Source organism: Electrophorus electricus, chromosome 20, assembly GCF_041902795.1.
Source record: "Electrophorus electricus isolate QZ-2024a chromosome 20, ASM4190279v1, whole genome shotgun sequence".
Classification (NCBI taxonomy): Eukaryota; Metazoa; Chordata; class Actinopteri; order Gymnotiformes; family Gymnotidae; genus Electrophorus; species Electrophorus electricus.
This window is the reverse complement of record NC_137516.1, coordinates 14,182,231-14,207,215: the sequence shown is the minus strand read 5'-3', so window position 1 is coordinate 14,207,215 and position 24,985 is coordinate 14,182,231. Positions and strand designations below refer to the sequence as shown.

The 24,985-nt window shown below is 42.8% G+C and overlaps 1 protein-coding gene across 3 annotated transcripts; it reads left to right on the top strand.

The window, feature by feature from the left end:
- The first annotated feature begins 384 nt into the window (after positions 1 to 384).
- On the top strand, positions 385 to 16,429 carry dipk2aa (divergent protein kinase domain 2Aa). 3 transcript variants are annotated; one of them, XM_035536503.2, is made up of 4 exons: positions 385 to 649; positions 5,109 to 6,012; positions 11,123 to 11,426; positions 14,705 to 16,429. In XM_035536503.2, exons 2-4 carry the CDS (start codon positions 5,359 to 5,361, stop codon positions 15,043 to 15,045), a joined length of 1,299 nt encoding a protein of 432 aa, XP_035392396.1. In that variant the 5' UTR covers positions 385 to 649; positions 5,109 to 5,358; the 3' UTR covers positions 15,046 to 16,429. The 3 variants fall into 3 exon arrangements, with proteins under 3 accessions (XP_035392396.1, XP_081559647.1, XP_026854192.2); XM_026998391.3 differs by lacking the exon at positions 385 to 649 and adding an exon at positions 2,078 to 2,905; XM_081703521.1 differs by lacking the exon at positions 5,109 to 6,012.
- The last annotated feature ends 8,556 nt before the right edge of the window (positions 16,430 to 24,985 follow it).

The following is a 24,985-nucleotide window of genomic DNA, read 5'->3' as shown; positions in this document are numbered from 1 at the left end:
GAATTGAAATACAATGTAAGACTTGTCTAACTGAAATAGTTTTTTTTTAATTTGCTCAGAAATAGATTAAATAGCCCAGTGACTTAAGATATACTTCACTAAGCATTACAATAAACTCTTAAACCTATTTGTCGATCTGTCAAACAAAAGGTTTTGATGATTAGCCTATTACTGACTCAGCTGAAAATCGTAGATAGTATAATGCATAGTTCTTTTCTTACTATACTTCATAAAAACCATTTTACCACAATATTCTTGTAAAATGTTCTGTAGGATAATTACGGGGAAGAGGCGTGTTCGGGTGGTATGTGAGGGGAGGAGTTAAAGCCCTATCACCTAGTAACCAGTAACGTAAAGGTATCAAAAGGGTCGTAAATGCGAATCTTGAGCAGAGAGGGCAGATCTTTTGTGTAGCCGCTTGAACGCATGAGAAGCTTGCACTTGGATTTAGGCGAGAGACAAAATTATTTTTATGATACCGGATTAATCCAGTGGAATAAAGAAAAAGGAATGCTCCTGTGAGAACGGATACATCGACATGTTGGTCTCACAATGAGAGAAGGGAGTTCATAAATCGATTAGAATGTTTCCTCTACAGACAAGCTGATAATACAGAATCCGTACTTTTGCCAGCCGAGTTGAAATTTGGGTAATTACATTTTTTGTAATATGTTTACTGTTTTAGTAATTAGAAATAGATTATATTACAAAGGTGTAGCATACTTTACATACAAAAAGGCTTGGTTTAAGATGTTTTATTTATTCGATGATCTTAAAACCACTGTTAAACAGTTAATTATTTAAGTTTTGTTTGCCGAACTGTTAACCTAGGTTAGTATGTCAGGTTGTTGGTGCTGATCTTACAGGTGTCAAGGCGGAACGTTTTCGTGTGCGACGTGTCCTAGTTTGATTTATTTAGAACCACATAGCCTGGATAGTCTACGCTTGAGAACGTTCTTCATTCTACTTAAGTTTTAATGTTAACTTTTGCGCAGCTACTGCCAGTTTGTAGGCTGGTTTAGCTTTCTGTCTCATTCATGCGGTCCTTTTTAAGGTTTACGTTAACTGTATTACATGGGTAGCCTATGCTATTGGGTCTACGACAAGAATTCAGTCATACCCCACCAGTCTTACTTTTGTGCGATGCGGTAGCCTGTCCGCGCGGGACAAATTCTGTTCTGCTTTTTAAAGATACAGTTTAATCGCGAACGTTCAAGTTATTTTCGATGTTAGGGGTGACTGTAATTTAACGCTTCTTAACAAAGTTTGTGGTATGTGACACACCGTCTGCTTCTTATCTGAGATGGTGTTTTAACCGAGTTGGAGATAATCTGGTGTCTGAAGTTTTAAATTAGGGTACTTGTCTACAAGGACCGCCCCGTTTCACAGAACTTCTAGGGACAGTTTCCGATATCACGATTAGTCCTACACCTAGACTAAAAGGAAATATGGTTGTTGAATCACCACTGACGTTACTGTTTAGTCCAAGATTATACTTCATCCATGTCCAGGAGACCTACTTAGTATTCCACGGAAAACCAAGTCTGTGTCAAGGACAAAAGTTTAGTTCACTTATAAAACAGTAGGAGTACATTTTCTGTGATATACGAGATTATACGTGAAGCTGAAGGTCTCTCATGTTATGAAGTGGCATTTAGCATAGGTAACCTTTGCATTTCGCAACATGCTGGTGTAGAGCACATACTGGCCTACATGCAGCCATCCACACGTTTGAACCGAGCGCGCCTGTTGGAGCACTTCGGTTTTCCTGGAAGTCGTAACTCAACGCGCTGCAAGTAGGCTACGGGAAAGGGGAAAAGCAACCTACCTCACGGCTGCCGAACGGGACTTCATTGTTTCTCGGCTGAGGAAGATAAATTATGTTTCCTCTTTTTTTTTTCGGGCCTGCGCGTGGGCCAAGAGCTTCAGTTGTTGTTTTGTTTTGGGGTTTTTCTTTTAACTAGGGTTAATGTAAATGATTAATTGTTAGTCCTGCTAATACTGCTTAAAAGCTCTGGCCATAGAAAATGTTCTTTTTGGTTGTTGGCCGTTGTAATGGACGCGCAATGTTGCAGCGATCAAACACTATTGATTCTACCGGTCAATAACGGCGACAGCCATGGTTTTTCATTTTCCGCACGACTATACACAGGAGCCTAGCTCAACAGGCGATGCGAAGTGCAATAAATGTTCAACGGCGTAAAACGTCGTCTTTTGTTATTAAGACTCGTCCTTATAGAAGCATAACTCTGAAAATGGCATTACTGAGTTTTGTTCATGTTCTAGTCATTGCGTTTAGATGGGAGCCATTTATGTTGAGCTCATAAGTGATTCAAATATTTTTTAATAAAATAATTGAGCTCTCTTTCCTCCAGTTTTAATTCATTTATGCTTGTTGCCATTTTTTTCAGAAGAGTGCTCAGTGGCGAAGTCTCTCCGCTGAATGCGTGTTTAGCTGAAAGGGATTTTTTCCCAACGAGGACAAAGAGAAACCGGGCAGAGAAGTGTTCCTCTGCCGTTTCTTCTGTGTAGTTTTCCGTGTATGAATTTGTTGAAACGAATCGCGATAGACTACTGTGGGCTTTTGAAACTGGCAGCCCTGGGTGCAAGACTCGTTCTCCGTTTCTGTGCCCAGTTTTTGTCTGGAGCGTTGGTGAAAGTAGTCCTGATGAGTCAGCCTGAAAGCAGCCGCCGTCTGCCAACCACTTTTGCACTGCTTTAAGTACCACAGACGTGTCTATGTAGCTTTAGTAGAAGTCATAGATATCTGTGCTGGAGCTGTAGTGAGGCTCCATAAGGAAAATTTATTTATGATGCGGTGTCATTGAAGATAGTTGTGCATTTTGTGCATGGACATGGGCAGTATTGGAGCTTCCTTCTTCCGCTGAGTGTAAGGTTAATGAAGGTGAGCTTTTTATGGTTCCTCTTTTTCCAACTCGTAAATGTGGAAGAGAACAGTGATTCAGTGCAGATTAAAAGCCCATTTTATCTACTTTTTCCTGGGTTGCCATAGATATTAATGACTGGCATGACAAACCAAGGTGTTGCCCAGTGCACTTGGTCCCAAAGTAATTTAGTTATATGTATATTTTGGCAGCTCATGTTTTGTAAAGCTCATTACAAAGCTTTAAATATAGCCTTGAATACTTGGCAGTATCATCACTTGGGCATGTGCACTGTCAAACTGGAATCAGTCTGCGTGACTTGAAGATGAGCACGTGTTTGAAGTGTAAGTGTCCAACAAATGAAACAATCTGACTTGGGGTGGGGGGTGTCTTGGACAGCATGTACTAAATTGATCACATCCAATGTCAGCCCTAAAAAAAAGCAGTGTTTAACATGGCTTCATTCAGTCCTGTTCCAGTTTCAGCCTTCGTGAATCTGACGTGTTCCATTATTCCTAAAAGAAGCGGAGGATATTAATGCCCCAAGTCAAGCCTCTTCCCTGTATTGTGTAGACCACTGAGCAGCCACCATTTTAATTCCAAATAAATGTAACCTTCATGTGAGCAGAGATGATACCATGGGTGGCTATGCTGTGTTGACCAACTTGGATGTAGACATAAATGAAATATGCTACCATTGTCAAAATAATCTACATTGAGGCCTGCTAAGAAGTGCATCCTTGGAACTCGAATACTGACGTCCCTGAGGAACGCTTCACTTAATTTTGACCTGGTTGGCATGTCGGAACCTGCTCACCTGGCCATTTGCTCTGTTTGAATCCATCATTTTTGTTCCCCTTAAGTGTTCATTTTGGCAGCAAACTGCTGCTGTCATATGGCATGTGCTAGCCTACACATAGACATGCACACATTTGTTTGAATTGAGAATGCCTGTTGGAAGGAGTGCATCGGTTTTCTTGGGAGTCATAACTAATTTGGCATGCTGAAAGTACGCTACAGGAAAGCGGAAAAGTAACCTACTGCTCCAAAAGGGACACAATTGTTTTATTCTGCTTTTAAAGGTTTAATGATTTAGTGAAGGGAAACTAAAGCAGTGTGATGCAAAATGATTGATGTCTCATATGGAGGTGAACAATTAAAGTAGTTGGAGTGTAGGACTAATTTGAAGATGTGTAAAGTCTCTTTGAAGCATGTGTAAATGGTTATAAGCAGGCAACAAAAGCGTTCTCAATCAATTTAAAGTAATTAAATTTTCATGTTTCAGAAGTCTGGACAAGGAGGAGATATGTAGACTATTGTCCAGTCTTATCAAATTGCTCTTGGAACACATTCTAATATCCTTTGGGATTTTTTGTTATCTCCCTAATTATTGTGCCCAATTAAATTTAATTTTTGAGGATAATTCAAGTGAGATTTGCAAGGCAGCGTTTCTGCATTGAATCAGCTGAATTTGTTGAAGCCTTAAAATAAAGGGAGGCAAAGTGATAAAGGACGCCGTGTTGAAGTAGGCAGTCATTTTCTTGGCTTGTGCTGTGCCTTTTGTAGGGTTTGAAGGGAAACTTCTTTAGCAGCAACTTTTAATTGAGGAAGACTTTGCCTTAGGTCTAATGACTCGTCAGACACTTGCAGCCGAAGTCCCTTATCTCTTCTGTGGTGTTTCATTTGGTGGTTTTAAATCACCTTTTTTCATAATGACCAGATGGCTGAATAAAAAATAGTTACATAACAGCAGAATCGGCCATATGTGTTATTTGTGTGATCACTAGGTGTATAACCTGCTTGCTTCTGTTTTAAATGTTTATGGCATGCATTTTGTCTTTACACTAAGATATCAGATTCGTTAGGTACATAAGAATTTGGGTGCATTTGGCCTCTAAACTGAAGGCCCACTCCAGATCCCTTGTTTTCAGCATTCTTGATTTTAGCAGTGTCGGTCATTTGTCACTGCATTTTTTTTTTCCCCTTTCTTTTTTTGCTTCATTAAGATGGATGTGGCCTAATTTTCTCGTAAAGGTCTCCATCTCATTCCTGCTTACACATCCGTTCTGTCAAATGAGGGATGCCACTGACATCGACTGTAAAGTGGCTCTCTGGGTGTGCACACCCTGCTGATGCATGGTTTTTCCAAGTCATCTATGAGTGTTTTACCCAGAACAGGGTAAAATCTGAGGATTTCACCCAAATTCTTTTTGTCTTTTCAAGGTGAACAGGACTCCTGAAGAAAATGCTTGATGCTGAAGCGTGACGCTGCTCTTAAGCGACAAACAGGTCTGATATGGGGACAGGGGTCCCTGAGCTTCGTGGCATGGCCTACCGGCCTCGCTGTAAGCATGGACCACTCTAAGTTACAGTTGATAATGAAGTTGATAATGAAGCATGTGACCAGGATGGGAAAGTAGCACTGAGGAAGACCCAGCTGCCACGAGCCTCCCCGACGCTGCTTCTAGTCAGGATGATGTGCTTCCTTTCGCTGAAGTTCGCCCGCATCTACCGGTGTGGCAAGTTCCTGTTTGCTGCCGCGTTGTTCGTCACACTGCTCCTGAACACCCACAACCTGCTTGCCTCCTTCCAGAGGAACGAGCTCGCCGACCGCCGGTTCCTTGGCCTCAACAAATGCCCGGCCTGCTTCGGCACTAGTTGGTGCCGCAAGTTCATGAATGGCCAGGTAACCTTCGAGACGTGGGGGCGTGTGCGCTTGCTGGATTTCTTCAACGTGAAGAACGTCTACTTCGCCCAGTACGGTGAGCCCAGGGAGGGGACACGGCGGGTGGTGCTCAAGCGCCTGGGCTCTAGCCAGGAGCTCGCAGAGATCGATCAGAAGATCTGCAAGAGGGCCACGGGAAGGCCTCGCTGCGACCTCGTCCAGGGCATGTACAAGACAGAGTTTGCCCGGATCAACGGCGATGTGAGGCTGCTCACTCCCGACGCGGTGGAGGGCTGGTCAGACATGGTGCACTGCCCCTCCCAGAGGCTCCTAGATAGGGTAGTCAGGAGGTATGCGGAGACCAAGGACTCTGGGAGCTTCCTCCTGAAGAATCTGAAGGATACTGAGAGGATGCAGCTGATGATGACACTGGCGTTCAATCCTGAACCTCTGGTGCTGCAGGTATGAATGTGGTCATGCCTTTCTGTCATTGTTAGTGATTCGTTAGGTCAGGTGAACTTGCTTCATTCTCTCTATGTATCTCTCTGGTAATTAACTTCGGAATCCCAGTCCTCAGACACGCATGGCATAAAGTCCTGTGTGACCTTAATTTGAGAACTGGATCTATATTATGTTCTCACCTAATTGGAAAACCAACTCTCCAATATGTGAGTGTAGTGTACAGCTAAAATTTGGCATTAATTAGCAAAAAATTAGCCTTTAACCAAAGTAGCTGTTCAGGTTAATTGTCTACACTATTAAACTATTATTAGCAAAAGCTAATTAACATTCCTAGTCTAGGTTGTACTGGATAAACAGGAGGGTTGTTGCTTGTGTAAATTAAGTCTAAAGTGTTTGTAGGCTAATTGGTTTGTCTTTAGATTCTGTTTCTGTTTTTATAGTGTTTTTTTTATAGCTTTCTTCCTCCTTTCTTTTGAGGCAAACCCCACAGGTAATTTCAAGTACAAAACTGCTGCAATACCAGTTAATACCAGGGATTAACTGTATAAACCTTTGCATATTTGAAAGTTTTCATTTTCGTGCAGGGTTGAGTTATAAATGCTCTGTGTTTGCCAGTGGTTACTTGGAGCTTCCCCTGGTTGCACCAAATGCTTGTATTTCCTAAGGGACATCTTTAGGCATGAAAACATGAACATGAAGTATCTTAATCAGAGAATTAATGTGGCATGAGGCAGGCTCCAAATCTGAGTGCTTTGCTGTTCCTGTTGTGTGCATTTTGTGTCCTCAATTAAATCCTTGCCTTTCCTCACCATTACCTTGCTGGTCTCCACTATAGATTCTTTTTTATTTTGACTAATCCATTTTAATTTCTTTTGTGACTGACCTGGGTTGTTGAAGGCTTGGACAAGCATGACATCTTTGTGAGGACTGCCAATATCGGCTCTGATTTTCCATTATTCTATGTCTCTGCAACACTTCCAATGCTCTAAATGCTGAAGGCAGCCTGAGCCCTCTATGGAGCATAATCTATAAAGTTTAATTAGCTTTGTACAATTTAGCCTCTTGCCCCACCACCTCTGTCAGTTCCATAATCATAATGAGATGTCTGTTGCCCTGCATCGGAAGTCACTAATGAATGGACTTTCAGTCCATTGATTAGATTGTCCATGATCTTCAGGAGTGATTGTTCCTCTCTGCCTTTGCTGAGAGGTTGTGAAGCCATCCTGCTGGAGCTAGCAGGCCTGTTGCATCTTACTCCATTTATCATTGTTCCCCCTGTGGAACTGAGAAGTGAGATATTCCAGTTTGCCTCGTGTTAGGAGTTCATGTGACAGGGACATGGCAAACGCTGCCCTCGAGACGCTGCCAGTGCCGCCACCACTGGTACGGCCCGGACGAAGAAATCAAACGGCTTGTCAGTCTGTCTCTGCTATTGTATCATGTCGCTGGGCCTTGTCGTGCATTGACGCTGACATGTGGCAGAGTGACTGCCTCTTGTTCTCTCCACAGCATGGCTGCCCGTAGTGCTCATTTCCAGAGATTGTGGTGCAGGTATTTTTAGCTAGCCTAGTGGAGCAGCTCGGCACGAAAGGGGCGGGTGTTTTGTGGGCCTGCATCCAAGGAGCCCCTCTAATTTCTTTCCGCTCTCTCCCTCCTGAAAAAAAGGTCGAGAGCATGGTTCAGTCCCCCTGGCCTGCCATTATAGAGGAACTGCAGGGACTTGCATGTCCCCTGGAAAACTGTGCTGGACTTGAATTTGTGCCTGTGTTATTTATGCTTCCTTGCTCTGTTGAGAGCATGGCCCATCTGCTCAGCCAGGCTGAGAATAGCACAGGCAGGGCCCCCCGGGGATAGCGTATATCATGGCATTAATCTAGCACGCATACCCCCTGTTGCTGATCTCACCTGATAGTGGTGGTATTACAGGGCTACGGTGACCTGGGCAAATTTTGAAAATCCTCCAAAATCTGCCATGGGTCCTCCACTGTTTGCTGTAATTGTTTGGGCTAATGAGGGTGTGTTCAGCACCGATTCTTTTTTGGCTCATCGCTCCATAGCCCAAACAAAGCCGTTGCTACTGGGACACATCTCCTCCTCCGTTTAATGAGGCACACGGTACCACTTATGAGAAATCCTCTGGGAGAGCTGGTTGCTGAAATCAGAGTATAAACTGGGAGATGGACTTTACTGTTACAGTGGCACGACTGCCGATTCACCAGCAGACATCACTTGTTTTCCTGTATGCGCCTTTTCTCTACAGTAGCAGGAAATTAGCCTGGAGTGGAGTTTTATAACCCCATTTTAAAAGACACATTTTCACTGTTGCTGGGTAATTGTCTGAAATATTTCCTACCCCTCAACTTATCCTCGCAGTTTTCTAAGTGCCTGAAAGTGCCTGACATTCATCAACTTTAGAATAAGTTAGTTAATTAATTAATTAATTAATTAAATGAAGCTAAAAAAGCAAAATGTTTCCTAATAAAGCAATTTTTCTAAGTGAAAGGTAAGCAGTGTTGCCCTGTAATCATAATTTTGCAATTTTATGTAATGAACATTTGCAAAAGTTTCCACAAGGGAACAAAATGGCATACTGTTTTTGCCAACATCTGCTCAAATAACCCTCTGACCTCTCTGCCTCTAACCTTGCCTAGTTGTTTTCTTTCAGAGGTCTGCTTGCAGCCTGGCAGGCTCCACCACTTCGTGTGTTGGTCTGACCTGGGCTCCAGCGGGCGGGTGGGGAGACGCGGTGCGCGGGAGAGATGGTGCGTTAGCAGCCTGGCCTAGTGAGACAGATCAGAGGCCGTACCAGCTGTGGCGACGCTTTTGTTTTATTCAGCCTTTCACCCAAAACCCTCCCACGTGCTGAGTCACATGACCATTCAGGGTACATGTGCGAGCACCCACATGAGCAAACTCTGCTTGCAAGGGGACCAGGTTAGAACTTCCACTGTGGTTAGAAATTAGACTTTTGATGGGACTTTCCTCTTCGGTGCTCTGTTCTGTAGCTAACCTCCACACACAGCTCCTTCTGGGTTTCTTATTTCTCTGTCTCCACTTCATTTCTCATGCTGGTGTGGTTCATAACTTTAGAAAGTGTTTCTTAATTGAAGCGACTGGTCCTCAAACTGTTTATTAGACAGTCTCTCCTTCGTTTTGCTCCAGCACCACTGATGCTCTCCTCACCCCACTGTGGGTCTCGGCGGAAATGGGACACTGGAGCACAAGTGCCGTTGGTGAATTGGATTTCTTGGCGAGCTGAGTGCTCTCGCAGCTTGAAGGTCACACGCACTGCCAGCTGCATGAGGGAGCTCAGCTTTGTGGTGGAGGAAGTGGTTGGTGTGCCGAGCAGGGGCTGTCCACGCCTGAGCTGCTCTAATGCACAGAAAGATGCAGAAATGGTGCTCTGTTCATGACTGCAGCCACAGCTTTACTGGAAAGCGTGTTGAGGCATGCAGGGTTCGTCTCCACCAACATTCTAATAAGGAACCGTTTTCTCAGAAAAGGGGTTTTGGCTGAGGCTTTCAGAGTCTTTCATGTGTTATACATTTAGGGGTAAGAAATTGGTAACTTTAAACACCTGATGCCGATATGGGATATGTAGCTGAGATGAATAAGGAACCAGTGGGTGCGGTGGGGTCGTATTCTGCAGCTGTTTCATCTATAGAGTGCCTGATTTAGCAAGCACTAAAGTAGAAAAGGAAGTCTGTGTGGGTGTGTTTTTTTTTTTTTTTTTTTATAACAGCCCTTTCTTGGGACAAGTTCTACACAAGCTGTGCTTTTGACATTTGCAGTGGCAGACACTTTCAACTGGTTTTTTTTATTTTTATTTTTTTTTTTTATTTATTTTTTTTAAAACTCTGGTTCTGCCAGTGGCCTTGTTGGTCTTCATTTTGGGAGCGAGACAGGTGAAATGTCAAATGAGTACTTGAAATCCCCAAATCACCTTCAGTTACTTTCTCTGTGAAGACTCTCCAACACTCCCTTCCTGCTTTTATTCATTCCTCCCTCCAGCAGTTAGAAAGAAAAGCTCCATCTTGGAACTGAGCCAAGAACCCTGGATACTGGCACTTGTACAAATTGGGTCAAATTAGAAACCACCAACCCCCCCCCCCCCCAATAACAAAAGACCACCTGTACGTACGGAGTGAGACAACCTTCTAATGGAGCATGTAATTCAAATAGCCCATGTTATATAATCCTTTTAAGAGTATGTTTGTGGTAGCAAGGGCTTCTGTTGGCTAGGTGGAATCTCACTCTTATCTCACACGCAACAACAGGTACAGACAGCAGGAAGCTGGCTGGCATTGTAAAAATTCGGCATTCTGTCCTGACCAAAGTAAGTAGGAAACCCTGATGGATGCTGTCGGTGATCAGCAATGGCACCACCTTGTGCTACGTGCATCTGGTGAGCTGGAACATTTGATCTGTCCGATTAAAGTTTAATAGTCTCGCATCCATTTTTAATGATCCATCTCAAAATGGGGAAAATTTGATATCGGGAGCACTTAAGCTGAAATTTATGGCTGATGTAGTGGTTGCACTGTAAACCATTGTGTCTAAAATGATGGTACTTGTGTACACATTCCTTTCATAAAAGGCCAAATCTTAGGAACCTTGTAATTATGGCTTTCATACAGATTGAAGGCCTTAGCTGTGGCCTTCTAAGTTTTGTCTAATAACATTTAATTATTGCAGGGTTATAAAGAGCATCAGCATCTAGGCCTAAAGAGACAAAGATCCAGGTATTCAGTGCCCAGAGAATCTGAACAGCTTTTGATGCTTCAGTTTATTGTTGTAGAATACTCTGGATTTTAAGACTTGTGTGAGCTGTGAAGTGGGGTTTTTTTCCCCTAAATGCTTCAAAGTACAATTTTCACTCATCATAAATCATCTTTGTCTTCACTTCCCCAAATCCTTATGTATTTAAGTGGTGGGGCAGAGCACAGCCTCTGAGAATGAAATGTGTACAGGGAGTTGGTCTAGGGGAAATCTAGCCCCTACCTTGAATGCACCTCCCAACCTCCCCCCAGTCTTGCTCTCACCCTTTCTCTCGCTTGCTCGCTCACACACACAGGAACATTCACTCTACCCTCATGTTTTGTCCCCACAGTCCTTCCCTTCTGATGAGGGCTGGCCCTTTGCCAAGTACCTGGGGGCCTGTGGTCGGATGGTGGCGGTGAACTATGTGGGTGAGGAGCTGTGGAGCTTCTACAATGCTGCGTGGGCAAAACGCGTGGACCTAGCCAAGCAGTTGATGGACATCGCAGAACAGCTCACCAACAACGACTTTGACTTCGCGCTCTACCTGCTTGACGTCAGCTTTGACAACTTCGCTGTCGGCCCGCGCGACGGCAAGGTCATTGTCGTGGACGCCGAGAACGTTATCGTGGCAGACAAAAGGCTGATAAAGCAGAGTGAGTCGATGATTGATTGTGGTGATTAAAACTTTTTGTTTGGGCAGAGGAGAGTGGTTTCTACATAAACCTACATTTCTACATTATGCAAGAAAGCCAAGAATTTAAGTGAATTACACTGTTGTCAGGATTAGTTTTTTGATGAGCTTTGAATGTTCTGACCCAGTTTTAGACCCCTTTTTCCCCCCACCTCCATTTCTTGAAGTTGTCAGGTACACCGTTCTCCCACTAACTTTGGCCCATAGTATGTTCATGTCTCCATGAAGCTTCTGCTGACGTTTCACACTAGGTAACTGCAGTATGAGAAAGTCAGGTGCAAACCTTTACGGGCCTTACACTCCCTCAAACTCTCAGTAAATTTCTCCATCCTCTGCCCTGTTGTGTTTTGCACTTCTTCAGAGCATCTCTGGAATGAAATGTGGTTACCTGGAAAGAGACGGTGGTGTTCATTCCCACATGGCACAAGGGGAGTTTGCTGCTTCCAGGGCGGTCTTGGTTCTGCTTTTATTCCAATGTATTGTGATGGAAAGTAAGAGGAGGTCCGTTGGTGTCATGAGGCATGGTCTGGAGATGCTGGCCAGGAAGCTGGAGGTTGGTGTGTTGGCATACATTGGGGAAAAAGAGGGTATGCCCCTTTTTGAGAACCCTATCTGGACTGGCAGATGGGTGCGTGAGGGTGGGATGGTGGCTTGTGCAATAACTTTTAGAATAATGCACTGCCTGTATGAGTAGTAGTAATGTAGGCAACTGAATGCCAGTGGGGTGTTATTTATTTATTTTTCTCCCATGAACAAAGACAAGATAATTAACTGAATAAACTGAAGTGGATATACTGTGACAAGCCTTTATGTAAAGTTCTACAAATAAAGGGAAAAGTAAAGAAATAAAAATAACATTTTCAGTGGTAGATGATAATGATGTGGCAACCACCGAACTGTTAATTCTGTAAATTCTGCTCTTTTGGCCAAATGTGCATTGCACACATTGGACAAGCCATTGACTTGGTATGAGTTGGAGTCTGTGGAGATTTTGGTTGTGTGAAGGCCAGTGAGTTGAACTAATTAGTGTTTCACAAGCTGTTCATCTTTTCAGTAACCTAATTAAGTCCTGTTAATGATGGCTAGATCCATTTTATAACAAATGTTTCACAGTGTTGATTGTAATATGCATGTTATTCTAAATCCAAAAAGCCTTAGTGTTGGCTGAGTCTATAAAATGTTCGTTGGAAACCAAATTACACAATGAGTTCATTAGGAATGAAAGAAAGTCTTCGGAGTTTGTTCTCCTCGGACCGTACAGATGGGTATCATGGAGATGTCTGCTGCGATTTCCTTATTGTTGAAGTTCACAAGCGAAGCTGTAATTATTCCATGGGTGTAGTGTTTTTTTTGGGGGGGGGGATGTGTCCCCCCTGCTCCCCAATTAATTCCTGCTTTCACAACTCGTATAATGTGTTCAGTTGGGTGGTGTGAGCAGTGACAGCCCCCCCCCCACATTTAAATGAAACCTACACCACAGATTATTCCAATAGAACTTTTATATTTCTCAGGCAGTGCCCCATATGACCTTTAACAGACAATGGCATGACTTTCATTAGCATTGCACAGGTTATTGTTTGCTAATTATTATTGCTAATTTGCCTTTTGCAGTACTGGTGTCTCAGATGGCAGGAATATGCAAATGAGCCTTCTAACAAATCGGTTGTTTTTGTTTTTTGTTTTTTAATTATAGTGAGCATCCTGACCAATATCAGATGTTCCAGAGACATGTTTTGAGGGTGTTGTAATGACTCAGTGTTTGTGAGTAATGGCAGTGAAAATAACACATGCCATTCTTTACCATATGACACTGAAGGTTCAGAGGGTTAATTTATTTATTTATTTATTTATTTATTTATTTATTTATTTATTTATTATTTCCTTTTCAAAGCCCATTGCTGTCATTATATGTAACATTATCATGATTGTGGTATTTTGTCAACATCATGCACCCCAAAGCATCACAATAGCTTTTAACTATATACATGTATATGCATGCGCGTGCCTGCACACACACACACACACACACACACACACACACACACACACACACTTACATATTCGCTTAGACAAACACCTTTTTATACATTTTGACATCAAACCTACAGCCACTCCCCATCCTTTCGGCATGGGTTGTCATTTTCTGGTGCCATTTTTGTTGTTATCCCTGTTGTTGTTACAGTTACAGCAGTAAAATGCTGGCATTAAAATCCCCCAAAAACCTGCTCATGCACGCATTTTGCTGTTCACGAGACTGGATGATGTCTCCTTCGCCAAATTGTACCCCTTTGCCTGGGACTTTGGAAGAGAGTGTGTGTGTGTGTGTTTGATTCTGAGTGGCTGCACATCATTGCCTCCTCTGGTTCTGCTCATAATTGGCTCCCCAGAGGGTGATTGGCAGTGTGGTGACTTCATTTTCTCTAATTAGTTATTGGCGCGCAATTGGGTTGTGTTGGGTGACCTGGAAAGTGGATCTTCCGTTCGTCATACCTCCATATGCCGGAATATAGATCTGTTGATGAACTGTCATTGCTGCCTTTGCTGGTCTTGGCTGTTTGTGCCTGTTGCTCTTCTGCCACTGTTTCTGGAGTCCCAAACATGTCAGAGACCTTTTTATGGTCTGTATATTGACAGAGGTGGGCACACCTTGCCAACAGCACAGTGTTAACTGTTTTAGAGGATGTTCTGATACGAATCTGCTCTTCAAGATGGTTAAACACTATATCATTCATTGATTATTATCATATTGGCTATTATTATTGTAGAGAGTCCGAATGTGAGTGAATTCTAACATCTCATTAAAGATATGTGACAATGCTGATCATCCAAGTATTTTGCAGGTGTTTTGATTAATCAAGATATTCACAATATCTAAAAAATACAAAATATTCTGGTCAAAACCCAAAGGTTTGGGTTTAAATTTGATCCGATTCTGGGGTTAAGGGTTCAGAAATGTGTGTTCAGATAAGCTGTATTGCAATTGCGGAATATAGCAGTATAATGTGAACTTTTTTCTTTTTTTCCCCCCATATCTTCTGGCACTACTCTTCAAAATGAAAAATTATGCTTTTATTTCTGTGTGGTTGAAGAGACTATATGTTTGATGCCCTTTGCACTGCTACATTTTATAAATAAGGCTAGTTCTACACTTGAGGTGAAAAACAGCTAATGAGGGTATATTGAGACTCTGTTCACGCAGTTTGTCATGTTCAATCTCTGCGTTTGTGTGCTCCTCCTCAGACAAGCCGGAGAACTACGACGTGTGGTACGAGAGCCGCTACGAGGAGTGCGACAAGGAGGCCTGCCTCTCCTTCTCCAAGGATGCCCTGTGCTCGCGTGTCACAGTCGACCACAACTACTACGCTGTGTGCCAGAACCTGCTATGGCGAGGCGCCACATGGAGGGGCACTGCCGGTGGACTGCTCCACGACCCGCCTCCTGACGTGGCCGCCGACGGCCGGCTCACCGCCCTGCTGGATGAGTGCGCCCGGCCGCGCCAGCGCTTCGGTCGCTTCCAGGCAGCCAAGGAGCTTCGCGAGTACCTCACGCGATTAGCAGACAAGATTAGCACCGAGAGGTAGTACTCAGGGAAGAGGCAGGGCCGTGGACCGCCCCTGCTGCCTGAACAAACTCCAAGAGCAGGATGAGATTTCTTTTTTTTGGCTGTAGTAAACAAGCATCAAGCTTTGACTTTGACTGAGTTTCAAGGGGCCTGGTCCCAGACTATTTAGGGGTGTTTGCACATGGGCCTGTTTGAATGGGCTGGCTGAAGGACTATGGATTGCAAGTGGGAACAGTACACTCAAGTATGGGTGGGTGGGTGAGGGGGAACAAGAGTGTGTATGATGCTTTTGAGCTGAGGCTGGTGTGCAAGCCTTGTTAGCTGTAATGGCTGTGCTGCAAGAGCTACAGTCAGCCCCGTCTGGGTTACTATCAGGACCTCCTAATGAGCTTTATGCTTAATTTATAGAGGCTTATGCAGTAGAATGACCACAAACCATAGGCCCATGTTCAAGTGATCCACTCAAGTTTCATTTTCTTCTTGCAAGATTTATTATCCCACGTCAGGAGGAAAAAAGTCCTTGTTCAGTATTGAAAGGATGTTTGCTCAAATTTCTCATCTTCTGTAGAACATCTGCTCAGTTTTCTATTACTGTAATTAAGAGGCTGACATGCGTACATGAAATGTCAATCGTGGTCTGCGGTATTTGGGTATTGGGCCTTGCGTGCAAAAATGGCATGAAAAATGTGCATAGATAAACTGATTAAGGAAACTGCGAAGTATGCAAGAACAAATACCAAAGAGTAACTGATATTATTTGGTTGGTTGTTTGTTTCAAATCATTCTGGCCATTATCGGTCAAAGGGAAGCACAGCCCTGTTTCCAAATGCTTTCACATTTAACCAGTTTTAACCACTTTTTAGTCATGCATCTTTCTTTCATTGTTTGGACCAACACAGCTTAGATGTCCAGTGTGTGGACCTGTTTTTTGTCAAGTTGAACTTGCACTACAAAAGAAGCATTGAGTTTACAGAGACAAATTGCACTATGTGTCAAAGGTCATCAGTTCTTTTAGAATTGTCTCATTAACATGCTTCAGAAACTTGAAATGTGACTTTTGGATTTTTTTTTTTTGATTTTTTTTTATTTTTTATTTTTTTTTGATCCCCTATGTGAACTTTTTTCATTTTTCTGAAGCAAAGTTAGATTCATGTCATCAGCTAGGTAATAATTACCCGTTTCAAATGTTTTGTGCCTGTTTTGTGCATCATCTTTCTTCACCATTCGTAGCAGATTCTGTGACTCTCCCCACTCGTCTTGTGTATGTTCAGCTGCTTTTTGCCAGTCTCTCCTTTGTTTGAGACTATTCCGTAGTCTGGTCTTACTGTGCCTTCCAGTCTGAAAGTTGTATTTACAACTGGATAAGAACTTCAAAGTATATTAAAGTATATCTATACTTGCCAGGTCTGTAGTTGATTCATTGTGTTCGATTTTGATAACTTATGAAACCAAGTGCTACTGAATAAGGATTTTGTAGCATTTAAAAATAAGTATTTCTTAAGGTGCATGTGTGTGTGCGCCCCTCCATATAGATTTCCCTCCTTCTGGAAAGCAGCCAACACACACATCCTATGGTGGAGGCCTACAAAAAGGGGGAGAAGGCATCTCTGCACAGACTGTGTGGCTCATGGCTCTCTCTTAAGACCACTCCGAGTACTCTCTCTTTAAGCTAACTGCACAGGGTTATTAAATGATGTCCATTACATCACTTGTGCTAAAGGTAAATATGTACACCTAGGTATTAAAATATGTTTAAATTACTCATCAATGAACCAGTCTAATGAATGGAACTCTCAAATGTTTGGTGACAGGGAACATAGCTTCGATTTTACTTTATTAATCAATAACTTGAAAGTGTGTATTTAAGACTTGGTTACAGCTCGTAATTCATAATAATAGCAGGGACTCTAGCTGAGCCTCGATTTGCCTCCCTTGCAGAGTTCTCTGTTGATGAATGGGGTGATTCTGGGCTAAAGTTAAACACATTCACCCATGCCACCTAAATATAGATTTCATTTCCCTGTTGCAAACCTTGCAGTGTTGCAGCAGTCCAGCTCACTGCCACAACTGTAGTTTAGCTTTACCAAGTCAGAGGATATTTGGCAGTGAAACTGGAGACAAAGAATTGCAAAGAACCTTTTATTTATATTGATCCTGGGAAGTCGTTAAAGGGAAGGTTTTAAATCCTGAACAACTGCTAGCTGTCACCAGTTAGCATGTTGCTATTTATTTGATGGCAGTCATTCGATGATTTTTTTGTTTGTTTGTTTGTTTGTTTTTATGCAGGATCAGCCAGCTGAGCATGCTGCTTTAAAGATGGGTTTTTGTTTGTGTTGTGGGGTTTTTGTTTTCTGAGCCTATGTGTATGTTGTCCTGACATTTCTTCCTCTAGCCGAGTGCAGTTTTCAGCTACGGCTATCGGTTTACCTGCATCTGTTCTGTGTCTTATTTAGGGTGGAGGTGCCATTTCAGCCTCATTTTAGATTACAGGAAGGAGTGCAAGAAAGGACAGACTTCCACAGTGTTTCAAAGCTCAGCTATATTATCTGTAATTCTGCACAAAGTCCACTGTCACCATCTCTTTTAAGACTCGAGGGTCACCAAGCCATGTGTACACAAATTATCTTTGGACTCAGGAGTCCACAGAAAGCTGAAAGGAACTGGTCAGGAGTAAATGTTTGGCTACTGATGGGCAGAGCTTAGGATTCGGGGCACACACGAGCAAATGCATTCATTTACACCCTGCATCAGTCTGGAAATCTTCAGTGCTTGCACATTTGTTGCATTTAAATGAGCTAATGAAGTAATATATGAACTCATAGTTCAGAAAAAAAACTTGAGGTCACACTAGAGGATTTGTGGTAAGCACCATTGCTGCATTTGGCTGGTTATGATGGGGAAAATTATGACTGCTGTCAGCTGGTCCTTTCAGGAAATGCATGTTCATGGTTCTTGACGGAAGTTATGGTAGTGTTTTTTTTTTTTTTTCTTCCTATGCAGCTTAGCAGAGGAGATGAAAAGAGGCGAGTGGAAGAAACCCGCTGCAAAATGGTGTAAATGTACCCACCGCATTTTCCCCAAAGTGGTTTCTTATGGGTAACACTGTGGCACCAGAAAAGTGAATTCTGATCATTGCAACCTAAATGACAAGCTGAGACAGACTGATAACATCTGAGCCATTCCATATCTTCTCTCAGCTGATGTCTCGTATGAGAATTGTCCCCACCCCTCCATGTTCATGTCTGTGTGTTTGCCTGATCCTTTGAGATGGCCACAGGCACAGAGGTTAAGGAAAGGGAGAGTGCTTGGGAAACCTACACTGTGGAGGAACAGCTGTGCCCCCATTACTCTCAGGGTGAGCATGGCTGTCTCAGAGAAACGTGCAGAGGATGTAATTACTATTGACCTAAACGTAAGAGGGAGGGCACCATCCATTCCCCCCCAGGGGCTCTTAAAGCCAAGCTGGCACCATGATTACAGTTCTGTTTATATATGTGAGTATGTGCTGATAGGCTGGGCTGGCTGCCTTGTCACAAGTTCTCATACCTGACAGAAATAACATTCCATCACACGACTAGGGCCTAAGTAGTGCCACATTGGTCTTGTCCTTGAAATCCCTCCTCTATAGAGTTTTACTTTTTTCCAAGAAGAAAAACATGTTGCTGGCAGTCCATTGTGGCAGTCATAAGCTATAAAGCAGAATGGGGTCTCTGACAGGCTAAGAAATTCTAGCAATGTGCCAAAAGGCCAATTGTTTCATGCCGCATCAGCATACTTTCCTATGTATAATACACAAGTGCTGTGCAGCAATTATTGCTCTTCACTGTGTGGCACTACATGTGTACACAGGCACATAGAGGGTGATGATACGGAAGTGGATGGGCACAGCGGATATTCAGTCACTCTCCCATGCTAAAGCAATTGCATCTCATAATTGCTATGTTAGCTGTATTTATTTTAGTTTTAGTTTTTGCCTTGGCACCGCAAACTTTGAAGTTGCTGACGCACACCCCTATTGTGCAAGCGCTGTTGAGGCATGAGAAAGCATCTCCTATTCTTCTGTGCTCACAGAGCGCGTTATAAACATAGAGAGTACCCCGTTCAGTTCCTCGGTGGAAGGTTTCTGTTTGCAGCCTCTTCCTCTGCCATGTCCACAAAGTACAGTTTTCCTGCTGTCACTGAGATTGACCAAAGGTCGTTTTCTCAGAGTGAATATCGGCAAACTGCAGGGCCCCGACTGGCTAAGAGGCTTTTTGGGGTCTGAGCAACAACTCTTGCTTGCATGGGGGGCATGTAGTGAACAAACAGCTTCACTAGTCAGACTAGTCAGAGATTTGCGCCTATGCCGTCATGGATAGTGGCATTATTTCCAGAGATAGATTCACACCCATGTCCTGTGAATGAGTGGCCACATGGCAATTGAACAAGACCCTGAGGACATTTCCTTGTGAAAGTGACTCCTGATGATGAATTGCTGATTCCCACAGGGGGGGTACAGATCCACAGGTCTACTCTCTCTCCAACTTGGAAGCCAACAAAGATTTAATCTATATCCTAGCAGAGATTTCTTTGACAGGTCTCAGGCTGTTTTGGATTTAAAGGCTGTTAGGTGTTAGGCCAGCCATTAAACGCAGTCTCAGCCAGCCTGAGATAACAGAACTGCCAGTCACTCCTCACTGGTTCACAATAGGTTAGGCAGTCTAGCTACCACCCACATCTAGGAGGCTTCCTATATACTTCCTGAAAGTTGTGGGGAAAAAATGTGATCCACATGTGACCACCCACATAGCTCTGCTAGGGATCTCAGCAGTACTTCATCTCATCCAGGGTACTGTCAATGCACAAAAATGTTCCAGGTTCTTGCCACCTCTGGCTGACCTAGGCAAATGCTTGGGACAGTGTCAAAAACATTCTTGTGAATGCTCCTAATAAAGTAAGAGGGGCTTGAAGAATCAATGTGTAAATGATTGACAAAATCTGTCACCTCTATAAGAAACTGCAATACACAGTAGCATAGCTACCTACTAAAGTGAGAAAGTGGACCAGCTCTAACTGCAAAACAGTCAGTTTGTACAATCATTATAGGCTCAGAATAGGCTCTTTCAGCCTGGATTCAACAACATTTCCTAAGGCCCTGGAGGATTTGGTCAAGCTCACGAATGAACCAATGATCCATCAGCCAAAATTTATTTGCCCCTCTACCTTTTATCGTAGTGGCTGTGATGGTGGAAGTGGTCCATGTGGTCCAGGATTTTCACCCATTGATCTGAACCTTCTAACCAAACATCCAAGGAGGACATTTAATATGCTTACACAGGAACACGTCACATGCAATTGATTTACAAAAGTACATTTTAAAGATGCATACAATATCCCCAGATATTCAGATTGTGCCTGGCTTTTCACAGTTTTAAAATGTGCATGGATGAATCCCTGAATCAGAACAGCTCCGTATTCTAAATTATTTGAATGTTTGTATAGAGGCCAGAGATGTGGTTCTCAAGCAGCGAGTTGCAGTTTTAGGGAGTCTTTGGCACCTGGATTTTGTCCCCAACCAAAAAAGAGCTCCTTGATTCCCCAGCAGGCTTTATCCTGCCTATGCTTTATTTGGTACCTGAGGATGCAGCTCACAAATATGATCACAGCCTCCTAGTCAGAGTATCTCTGTTTTGCCTGGGGAAAACTGTAAGTGCACTCAGTGCTAAAGTGAGCTGAGCCTTATGGCTTCAGTCAAGTGTGTTGGTGACCTGCATTTCCAGGTCATATGTGCATGCACTTTGAAGATGAAGAATCTTTACAATCCCATGCAAGTATCCAACATAGTATGACTACACTTCCCTTTACAAACTCCGTATCTCAGAGTTGCCTCTTTTGTTTCTGTTTGATGCTAATCACAAGTTGCAAACAGCAGTATTGTCGATTAGGACACACAACCAGGATAGTCAGGGAAAAGGTTTCAAGACAAAACTGCATACAGGTGCACTGACTGTGATGCTGAGCATCCATGGACGTTCCACTTGGACAGTAGTACCATCCTGGGCCGCCTTATAAGGCTCATTGATTACAGTCTTGTATGGAACTGCAACTTCGACATCACTACATACCTTTGTGCAGTTTTACAACCAATACATCAGTGACGGGTGCTGTTGTGCGATCAGTAGGCAAAGTCTCGAGTTTTGACTTTACCTGTTCTGTGCAGTTTTTTTCTATGATGTTATATTCATGTCCCAGCATGAGCTTGTCACTCCAGAAAATATTTTGAAAGTGCACATGGGTGATTTGGCTTTAATTCTTTATACAACATTTTTCGTCAGGGCTTAAATGAGCTCTAAAAGCACTTCTGGGTTCGTGTGGGATACATGTTCTTCTAAGACCCCCTGTATGTTCATCTACTGCTAATTTTGTTGTTTCATGACTGGCTGATGGGGACCAACAATTTGGCCATAGTCTACTGAGAAGTGAACAAGTTTTGACACTTTTACAATTCATTTGTTGTGAATAATATATATATTTTTTAATAGTTGTAGGACTGTCTGCATTGACACCGTATTCGTGTTTTCATCCATGCAACTGGCTATGAGGTAGACTTTTTTTTTTAAGTAAGTGGTGTACTTCCCAAGATGCCTGTCATGGAAAATATAAATAAATATAAAGTCTGCCAATATATTTAACAAATTTCTCTAGATTTGATATAACAAATGACAAAGTTTTATTCAAAGCTATTAAGCACCCATGTGCAGTCTGCTGAAATTGTTTCCTGCCTTTATAGTAGACTGGGTGTCTTTTTTCCACAACTGTCGTTATTAGAGGAGCAGAACGAGGAACCGGAGGGGCGCACTCAGATCAAACGCATCGACGTGCTGACTCAGTGCACGGGGCGCTCTGAACTGCCAGCCGCTGTTTATCATTGTGAAGGGATCAATGGAGAACGCCTTGTGCTTTCGGACCGAGTTCCGCACCAGGAGGACCGTATCGAGCCAACTAAAACACGAGGCGGCTCTGACGTCCCCTTTTGATCAACATCTCGGCCTGATGAAGATCAGTAAAAGATCAGTGAAGCGCAGCACGCCTTAGACAACGGAGTAACGCTTGACGCGCCCTGTCTTTTGAAGCTAATCGCGAATCCTCTCTCCAGCTTGCATTAGGCCGTATTTGCATATGGCAAGTTCAAGTTTTGAACACAAGAATTTCTCATGAGACCAGTCAAGAGATTGCAACTCTGGCTTTCCGCATAGTAAATCTATATCAAACAACTGGACTCCTTCTGGCGAAACGACTCTTAAGTGCTCCCTCTGCGTACTGAGAAATCGCTGCGTTCTGAGGAGAAACCGAGATTCACGCAAGTTCCGCAACTAATACCTCATTAATCTCCGGAAGGCCTTGGGGTGTGTCTTCTTAGACGTCTTGAATTACGACCGATTTTAATATATGTATGTGATATTTTTAGTAACAGCACTACCATGCATGTTCATGAAACCCAAGACATGTAATTTGAACTTGATGGCAATTGTCAATGTGCGTTTGAAAATTCCTTTTCATAATGCCACTTTAAATGAAAAATATAAATGAAGTTAATGTTTTTAACATGCTGTAACAAATGGCTCATTAATTATGTTTGATGCTGGCATGCATGACTCACTTTAATCTGAGTTTTATGAAAGATGCGTTACGCAGGAAATACTTAAAACGTACGTTTCTCTATTGAGGTACTGGAATAACTGCTCTGCACATCTTTGTGTTTTCTCTGACGTACCTAAATTTGCTCTCCAGCTTGTTAACAATCCCTTGATGGGTTTAAAAAAACAAACCATATTTGACAGTGGGGCCCGCAAGATAAAATAGCAGCAAGAGAAACAAACTCGAAGTAATGAGATACTATACAAAACTCCTAAATAAATAAAAATATTTAGAATATTTAGCGTTCATTTGATATATCAGTCCTCTTCAGATTTCGGGAGGATTCTATTTGTTTTATTCTTGCATCAGGATTAGTGTAGGTGTACTATTTTATTGCTTCATACTGACCTATTTATTATACTGTCATCGTCTTTATATTGCATATATAAAATCTTAATGTTAAGGGGGTCCCACATTTTTCATAGTTTAAGACCATAAAAGGGTTTTAATCCGGCCCTGAGTATAGTAATATACATGCGAATCAAAATACGCGACAAAGATTTTATTACAAGACTGCATATATGTGTACTGGTATTGGTAGAAATGTAACTGTTACTTTTCTCTAATTATAAAATGCCTTATTATGAGGACAGAAACTTCTTTAAAAATAGATCAACACAGTTTACACGCAGGGGGACCCTCGCGGGGTTCAAGAAACGATTCTTCAGGGAACGGTAAACAGGTGGTTCTCTCCGAACCTGCTCATTCACTATCAGGGCTGACAGGTCATCTTTCACGCTGAGGAAGATTGCACAATCGCCGGTGTGAAATCGAATCAGAAGAGTGGGAGCACGTGTTTTCCGTTCTGGTCGCTGCGATCTGAGCAGAGAGAATCAGAGGCCACAGAGCTTAGCGTGGGGACGCTAACGGCACAGAATAGGCTTTGTTTTTAGTTTACCCTTGAGCTTTAAATGCGGTTTCCATCACAACAGGAAATCCTTTGATCGTAAGAGGCTTGGGGAGCTGGCTTTAAACTCGTGGCGTTTTTTTTTTTTGTTGTTGTTTTTTTAACAGGACCTGAATTCATTTGAACAAGGTCAAAGAATAGTTTTAACGTTTTATTTCTTTTTAAAAAAGATCAGCATATTACATTACAATATATGAAGTTGGATAAAAACATACCAGGGAAATTTAAATTCAGCACAGTAGGAGTGAACAGTATGGCCAATATAATGAGTGTTACTGCCTAAATATATGTAAAAGCTGTTATGCCCAATCCTGCAGTAAAGTAAATTATAGACACAAAATAAAAATGAAACTTTTGTGAGTTTCTGTTGTAATTCCCTACTGACCTCAAGGAGCTGGACCTCAGTGCGATGCAACGGACAGATATAGCAAAGTGCACTTAAGGCTTATTATTACCCTGGGGTGGTGATCGTCAAACAAGTGTCTCCTAATGCTTTTCAGCAGGTATTCACTACCACCATCACAGTCTCTTTAAGTGTAGCAGAAATGCTTTTAAGAGTGGCTACCACCTTCTTAGTTTCACTGTTCTTGATGTAATTTCTAAAGTCTTGTAATTTCTTTAATTTAATTCAGTGGGACTGAATTTACCATGTGACACATATGAACCCACTAAAATGAAAAGTCAACAACTATAACAAGAAACAAAAGATTGTTCAATTGAAAATGAGCCATTAACAGCTGTATTTGTATGTTTTATTTGCCATACGCTCACATGCAGTTGAGTGTTATGACAACATAGGGTTGTATCATCTGTTATTTACAGAAAAATCATTCATCCCATCCAGTGGTGTGCACAGGGTAGTGAAGGCCGGAGGTTTTGCCCTGGCGCTGTGTACACCAAAGGCAGTGCTCTCGAGGCCTTCAGTCCACCTACATCCAGTGATAGGCAGCCTGTGCTTCACTGTGTCAAAAGCAAGTTCCCAGTAACCCACCTCACAATGATGAATGTGAGGTCAAGCAGGCTCTGTCACCAGTGGACGATGTCCTTAGGGAGTATGTGCATGCGTATGCATGTGCATGTGTTCATGTACGTGTGCATGTGTGTTTGTAGGTGGATGGGAGGAAGGAGGTGCCTCCACGGTGAGGAGTCATATGACCACTGCTGTCTCCAGATTTGACAGATGGACTTCTCTCTAAGAGTTTATACATTTCTCTCTCCCCCTCCCTCTCTCTTTCTCTCCTCTCTCTCTCTTCCTACATAGTCTTTCTCTCTTCCCTCTATTTCCCTCTCTTTGCCTTCGCTCTCCTTCCCTCCCTCCCTCTCCTAATCAGGGCAGCAGAAGGGGTAGGCCGGGGCACACGGGATAAGAAGCTTA

Bases quoted from the DNA above. Each gene is read 5' to 3' on its own strand.
- dipk2aa (XM_035536503.2), top strand. From the start codon at position 5,359: ATGATGTGCTTCCTTTCGCTGAAGTTCGCCCGCATCTACCGGTGTGGC. The intron at 6,013-11,122 runs GTATGAATGTGG...TTGTCCCCACAG, and splicing joins CTGAACCTCTGGTGCTGCAG to TCCTTCCCTTCTGATGAGGG. The intron at 11,427-14,704 runs GTGAGTCGATGA...GCTCCTCCTCAG, and splicing joins CAAAAGGCTGATAAAGCAGA to ACAAGCCGGAGAACTACGAC.